We start from the raw sequence: 7852 nt of genomic DNA on the forward strand, positions 1-7852 counted from the left end.
AAAGGAACATACACAAGGAATCACACAAGATATAAAAAATAACAGAGAATATAAAATAAAGTACTACTTACTACTTGTACTACTATCCCTACTTCGTGGTTTTTCCTCTTATCTCGGGGCTTCAGGGTACGGATCCCCCGCGATAAACGAGGGACTACTGTACTTGCTTTTCCTTTCCTCTGAAGCAAGTCCACTTCTGAATCAGAACGTTAACCTGTCACAGAAATGGTTCATTCTTGTGTTTTTCTCCTCAGCTCTTCCAAAGTTTCACACCCACCCAGTGTCCATGTCTGTGGACGAGGGTGGCGTCGCTCGCTTCCAGTGTCAGATCAACGGAGTACCTGAAGCCAACATCACCTGGGAGAAAGACCGAGAAGCACTGAACATTTCTGACAGCAGGTGACAGCAAGCACACACTGAATACATCACTTCCTGAATTCAGTGTAAACTTCTGGTACATACACTTCTGATTTTAGGATTTTACGTATTCAGACTTCATACAAATGATTTAGTCTTTACCAGGTTCTGAGAGACTTCGAGACAGAGATGGTTACTCATAATGCCCCAGAACCATGTTTAACAAAAGTCAAATCATAAAAAAGTGTGCAAAGCACAGTGGTGGTGGGTTGATGGTTTGGGCTCTTTGCAATCATTGAGCGGACCATGAACTCCTCTGTAGATCAAATGGTTCTAGAGATTCATGGGAGGACATCTGTCCAACAGCTGAAGATTGGACCAAACTGAGTCATGCTGCAGCAGTTCTTTTCTGAAACTCAGAGACTGACCTTGTCCTCCTTCAGGTACACCCTCCTTCCAATGGGGATCCTCCAGGTGACGGGGGTGAAGCAGGCAGACGTAGGGATTTTCCGCTGTGTGGCCAACAACATCGCCAACACTCGCTACAGCCATGAGGCTAACCTCAACGTCACTGGTAGGTGAACAGCTGTAATCACAAAGAGACTGATCAGGGAAAGGTTTTATATCCCAGTAAATACAAGCGTGAGCCTTTTCTGTTTACATAATAAAATGATTAGGATGGTACCATTAGGGTCATTTCTACCTAAATTGTTGTTCTCTATAAACTATAGGTATGTTCCGTGACTTTCAGTATAGTCAACTATTTAAACCACTGGTTACAGTCTCAGATAGTTTCCATTTGGACAGTTGTACATTTCTGTAAACATCAGTCAGTGAAGTATGGAAACAGAAGATTTTGTTATGTTAAAGTGTCATGTGTCAGCCTTAAAAATGGCAGGGATACATGAGTAAGGAAGGACGGGACAGAGATGTGGTCATCCCTCCAAAGTACAGCAGTTTAGCACTGCTCTCCTACACATTTATCTCTGTGTCACAGGAAGTCACGAGTTTTAGCTGAGTCTTGTGATTCAGCTAGTTTAGACCATCGAAGATGTTTGTTCACTTGATGTTAACTATGCAAAGATTAGGTGTAACTTGGGGTTTGGTGTCTTGCCCAAGGACACTGGGATTGACTGAACCATCAACTGCTTGACTGGAAGCCAAATGTTCCTTCCTGAGCCACAGCTAACCCAACCCAACTGTGTAGCTTTATTGGAGTAGTGCTTGCAGTGGGCTTTAGGTAGTGGTAGTTTGTAAGGTCTACAGTAGATAACGTTTGGTAAACAGTGGATAATAATTTCCATATCAAACCCACTGGAGTTTGGGTGAAATGAGTGAGAATACTCAGCTCTTTTGGAGCTCTACAGCTCAGACGGACTTCATCATAAAACCACTGTTCAAAATTTAAACTGGTCACAGAAAGTTGTGCATTACACCTTTTTGATCTACTCTATGGTCTGCCCATCAAAAAGTTTCTTATCTTGTATTGCAGTTTGGGTTTTCTTAATTCATTACAACTAAGCCAAAGCTTGTTTTGCACATGTTGAAGCGCCACAGCTGGAGGAGTGGGTTGTAGGCAAATCCAGTCCACCTACAGTCACGACTTACCATCATTTAAAGAACGGCTTTGAACCCTAAAGAAACTAAAACCAAACAACCAGAATCAGCTGGTGAAAATAAAATCTTTGCCTTCAGACATCTCAATCCAGGTGTTATGGATGGCTTCAGTTTATACTCATTGATTTCATTAGGTTGGATCTCGTCCTTAAGCTCTTATTCTGTTGTATGGCCTTTCCAGGTGGAGCCTCCAGAACATACAAGGAGCCCATCATTCTGTCTGGGCCACAAAACCTCACCATCACCGTCCATCAGACGGCCATCTTGGAGTGCATTGCCACAGGAAATCCAAGGCCTATTGTATCTTGGAGCAGACTAGGTACCTTGGAGTTTTTCTGCTGGAAGTTACAGCATGTCCATGTTTTGACGTTTCCTCACCCTCCCTGTGCGTCTGCACGTCCTTCAGATGGACGCTCCATTGGTGTGGAGGGGATTCAAGTCCTGGGGACGGGGAACCTGATGATCTCAGATGTTTCCCTGCAGCACTCGGGGGTGTATGTGTGCGCCGCCAACCGGCCCGGCACCAGAATGAGGCGGACTGCACTCGGTCGACTTGTGGTACAAGGTGAGACCTTACATTTTCAATATTTGTCAAAAATGGTTTTATTTTGTTGATGTCCAAGACTCAGGTTGTCACAAGTTACTGTGTCTCTATGTTTTACTACATTTAATATTTAAACTTGTAGTTATGGTTCAAAGTATTTCGGAGTCTGTTTCAGAAACCTGGGGTTTACATATGTTCTGATAAAACCACAAACTTTAAGTCGTTTACTGGGATTTTATGTTGGGCCAAAACAAAGTTGCACATAATTGTGAACTGGAAGAAAAAATATTTTAAAATGCTTTTACAAATAAAAGTCTGAGAAGTGTGTGTGTTCAGCTCTTTACTTTGAAACTCCAAACTAACATCCAGAGAAACAGTTTCCAGAAGTTTGAATTATGTGAAAGCGGATTAAGAATGCACACTATGATTCTCTGCTTATCTTTCTCCCACACATTTTTCACCACGATTCTCGTTCCTCAGTGTTTGTGCTATTTCAACAATTCATATATCGAAATGTTCAGCTCGTTCAGACACCCCTGCCACAACTTTTGGTATTGGTGCAACTTTAGTTTGTTGAAATATTTAGCTTTATCTGCATTTTTTCATTAAAACTCACTTCACAACCTGATCTGTTTACAACCATTTACAGGTCCTTTCACATTTTGTTCTGGTTCCACGTCTTTCAGCTTGTGCTAAATTTAGCTTTTTTCTGTTTCTTCTAACTTGTTTCTGCAAAATTCAGCTTTTTTTCTGCATTTTAAGCTGCTGTTTTTCTGCTAATTTTAGCTTTTTCAGCTCATTCCACATGTGCTAATTTCTGCTTCTTTCATTCTAATTCAGCAAAGCTTTGCTTTTTCTGTTTTCTTCTGCTAATTTGGGCTTTTTTTCTGCCTTTTCAGTTACTTTCAGGTTGTTTTTTGTTGTTGTTGCTAATTTCAGCTGTTTTCAGTTTCTTTCTGCTGAAATCAGCAAACATGACTAACTCTTTTATGCTTTTTGTCTTTTTGTGGGTGTATTATTACTTCAGCTTTAAGCTAGCTTTGTACTGCTTTATGCTTATATTTAGCTACTTTTGACTCTTAGCTAATGTTTTCTTGCTATTTGCTAGCATTTTACTACTGGCCCCAAGTTATCTTTTTTTTTTAATGTTTCATTACTTCCATCCATCCATCCATTATCTTTACCCGTTTATTCCATTTTGGGTCACGGGGGTCTCTGGTGCCCATGTCCAGCAATCACTGTGCGAGGGGCGGGGTACACCCTGGACGGGTCGCAAGTCCATCACAGGGACACATAGAGACAAACGAGACAAACAACCATTCACTCCCTCACTCACACCTAGGGACAATTTAGAGTTACCAATCAGCCTAACATGCATGTTTTTGGTCTGTGGGAGGAAACCGGAGCACCCGGAGAAAACCCACGCATGCACGGAGAGAACATGCAAACTCCACCCAGAAAGGCCCCTGGACCGGGGTTTGAACCAGGGACCTGCTCACTGAGAGGCAGCAGCTCTACCAGTTGTGCCACCATGCTGCCCTATTGTTTCATTACTTGTATCTCTTAATTAAATTTTCATTTTTTGCTAGCTTTTTGCTTCTTCTGGCTCTAAGCCAACAATTGTCTACTTTTTGCAAGCATTTCAGCTGTTTTTGGCTACATTTTGAACAGTTCAAATTAATCAAGCAGTGACAGTTCAGCGATTGAAGATTTACAGCTTTATCTTCCTCAGCATCTTTCAGTAAAATCTTTCTGCAATAAGCATTCACTCTGCATTTTCACAGGAAATTCAATATTTATCTGGTCATTATAAAAAGTCTAATTTAACATCAGCATGAGTCCAGCTGTTTAGTGAGCCTCAGAGGTTTGTTATTAGCTGTTGTTAGCCGTTAGCCATCACGAAGACCAAGGAACACACCAGACAGGTCAAGGGTAAAGTTGTGGGTTATGTTAACAAACAGATTTAAACATCTCACAGAGCTCTGTTCAACTCATCATCTGAAAACAGAAAGTCAGACAGAACCTGAACTAGACCAAAACATGGTCGTCCAGCTAAACTGACAGGTCAGCAAACAGAGCAGGAGACATGAATCTCCATGGTACCTCTGGAGGAGCTGCAGACATCCACATCCTGACCTCAGGACAACAGTCAGTCAAGGACTCCACAAGTCTGGTCTTCATGGAGGAGCAGCAAAACGGAAACCAGAAGGAGTCCATATCCTGATGCATGCTCAATAATCCAGGTAGGACAATCTAAAAAAAGTGAAGTCTGGTCCTCTGAACATTCAAAAAACAAAACAAAACAACAACAAATGTAGACGTTTCTACATTTGTTGTTGTTGTTTTGTTTTGTTTTGTTTTTTGAATGTTCAGAGGACCAGACTTCACTTTTTTAGACAGAAGGAGTCCAGTTTACAGTTTGAACCGGGTCATGCCGGGACACAGGTCTGCTCAGATCAAACCAAACGAACCCTGAACACAGCATCTCCACAGTGAAGCATGGTGGTGGCAGCATCATGCTGTGGGGATGCTCCTCTTCAGCAGAGACAAGGAAGCTGCTCAGAGTTGATGGAAGATGGATGGAGGTAAAAACAGGAAGTCCTGGAAGAAAAGCTGCAAACATGGAGAGTGAGACAGAAGTTCACCTTCCAGCAGAACGAGCCCAAACATCCAGCCAGAACCACAAGGACCAGAACATGTTCTTATGTTAGAATGACCCAGTTTAAGTCCACACCTAAATCTGACTCACAATCTAAGACCTGAAAACTGCTGATCTGTCCAACCTGACTGAGCCTCAGCTGTTTCACACAGAAGAATGGGCTAAAATGTCAGGTGTTTGAAACTGGTAGAGACAAACCCTCAAAGTCCTGCAGCTGGAACACAAGACAGTTCTGCAAACCATTGACTCAGGTCAGGGGGGCTGAATATGAATTCAATTCATTTTATTTAAGTCACAACAAAGTTGTTTCAGGGCACTGAAGGCCACATTCTGAATATTCTTCCCCCTCACATCGATGCACTGCTCCATGCTGGTCTTTCAATAAAATCCCATTAAAATTCTCTGGAGTTTGTGGTTGAAACTAAACAAATTATTAAAAAATCACAGGGTATAGATAGATTTCCTAGATGCTGGATGTTTGTTTCATATTGATTTGTCAAACAGTTGTGGTGTTTCAGTTAAAGAAAGAACTGTGATCTGTTGTCTGAAGATCACTGTCCGTCTTGGACAAGAAGAAAAATAAACCTCCCTCTGTTCTTCTCCTCAGTGGAACTCCTTCTCACTTTCAGACGGGGGACATCGGACAGCTGCTTGTTTTTATTTTTTCCTTTGCTTTCTTTTGTAAACCGGTGATGCAGAATAATTTGTCACCTGACCAAAGGTGGTCTTAATAAGGAGTCATGATGGGAGGGGGAGGGGTCACCAACAAGATTCAGAGCATCCTTTTCACCTTTGCCCTTGGCTGTTGTTGGGGGGATGGAGGAGCCTGTGCTTGAGCTTAACGCCTGCTGTGTAGGTGCAGGGTGGGGGTGGATGTGGACTCTTCCATCAGCCCACACATGTCCAACCCTCTCAGTAGTTGGTTTTGATTGGCTGTCCTGTAGACAGAGAAAGTTCACCTGCCCAGGTGTGAGGGGGGCAGATCAACAATCTGTTTTACAATGCTGGTTTACTTTTCAACCATCTCTTTACTTCTTTGTTCAGTGTTAGGCAAATTTAATTTACAAATCCTCTGGTGGGATGTTGAAATCAACCTTGTGTGACACGCCATGCCGTGTTAGAGCTCAGAGTCTGGGCTGGGAGTGACTGGCCTCTTTAGCACATCAGATTTTAGCTCATCGTCTGTCGACTCCAAAACCTAATGATAGATGCACACATGCACACAATATTCACCTGGTGGTTCATGAAATATTTTGCTACCAGACCCTTCAAAGCACATACTTCTGTAACATAACTAGAGAAATCGCATTTCCTGCAAAAATGCAGTGTGAATGCTTATTGCTGAAGAACTTAATGAAAAACAGCTGAAATTAGCTTAAAACATGCTGAAATGTAGCTGAAACGGAAGAACAAGACTAATTTATCAGAAGGAAGCAGAAACATATTTGCTGAATTAGGTTTAAATGAGCAGAAATGAGCACAAACGTTAGGAAATTAGCAAAAAAAGAAGCTGAAATTAACAAACAATCTGAAAAGTATCTGAAACGTCATGTATCACATGCGATGTGAATGACTCCTTGAAAGGGCAGATAGAAGCTTAAACTACCAGAAGGAAGCAGAAAGAGCTGAAATGAGCAGAAAAAAATGTGGAATTACCTGAAAAAGCTATAAACGGCATCAAAAGAGCTAAATAGTAGCTGAAAGAGGGAAAAAAGCTGAAAATACCAGAAAAAAGCTAAAAGGAGCATAACAAGCTGAAATTAGCATAAAGAAGTTAATTAGACTGAAAGTAACATAAATTACCATGAAAAACTTTAATTTATCTTTAAAAAAAGGCTGAAATTAGCAACAAAATGCTAAAAGCTAGCTGAAAAGTTAGAACTAGCTTAAATTAGCAGAAGAAAGCAGAACTAACATATTTGCCAAAAGAAGCAGAAATTATCCTAAAATGATGGAAATTATCTGGAAAAAAAGCTGAAATAACCAAAAACAGCTGAAAACTAGCTAAAAAAGCAGAATGAAGATTAAATTACCAGAAGCAAGTGGAGAGAGCCCATTTTTGCTGACCTAGGCTGAAAATAGTTTAAATGAGTGCAAAACGTGGAATTAGCTGAAACAATTAAAATTATTATAAAAACAGCTAAATAGTACCTGAAATAGCTAAAACTTGCATAAATAAGCAAAAATAATTTGAAAGGAGCACAAAACAGCTGAAAAAACAGCTGAAATTAGCTGAAAGTAGCTGAATTTTTTTAAAAATTTGCACAATTCACAGTTACTAATAAATGTTCTATTAGAGAAGCCTTATACACTTATGCATGCTCACAACCACACACAAATAGAAGCAGGGATGCTTATTTAGGCTTTATATGTAGATATATAGATATGTATGTGAGTGTATATTCATGTGTATGTATGTATGTATGTATATAGGCGTAGGTATGGGTATATATATTTATGGAAACTTACTGCAAAGCCATGAATATTTTAAGTTCTTTATACATATGTATTTTGTTGCTGTGTTTTGTCATGTTCTTTGCAGGTGAACAGACAGTGGCCGGGTGTTTTGACGTGTGCTCTATTTGTATATATTTCTTATATTTTGGAGTCTTACTTTGTCTTTTCTTTCTTTCTATCCTATTGGAAAAAAAAAAAAAAAAAAAAAAAAAAAAAAA

General features: G+C 40.4%; 1 protein-coding gene across 1 annotated transcript in view; it reads left to right on the forward strand.

Annotated features, from left to right (window-relative positions):
• The window catches only part of si:ch211-57n23.4 (immunoglobulin superfamily DCC subclass member 3), a 15879-nt gene that overhangs the window by 1283 nt on the left and 6744 nt on the right, over window positions 1-7852 (forward strand). Inside the window, exons 2-5 of the mRNA XM_037692782.1 lie at window positions 255-399; window positions 801-931; window positions 2156-2293; window positions 2381-2539. Coding sequence (XP_037548710.1) covers window positions 255-399; window positions 801-931; window positions 2156-2293; window positions 2381-2539 — 573 coding nt within the window. The remainder of the gene's footprint in view (window positions 1-254; window positions 400-800; window positions 932-2155; window positions 2294-2380; window positions 2540-7852) is intronic.

This window comes from Nematolebias whitei, chromosome 19 (genome assembly GCF_014905685.2).
Source record: "Nematolebias whitei isolate Nwh7 chromosome 19, NemWhi1, whole genome shotgun sequence".
Classification (NCBI taxonomy): domain Eukaryota; kingdom Metazoa; phylum Chordata; class Actinopteri; order Cyprinodontiformes; family Rivulidae; genus Nematolebias; species Nematolebias whitei.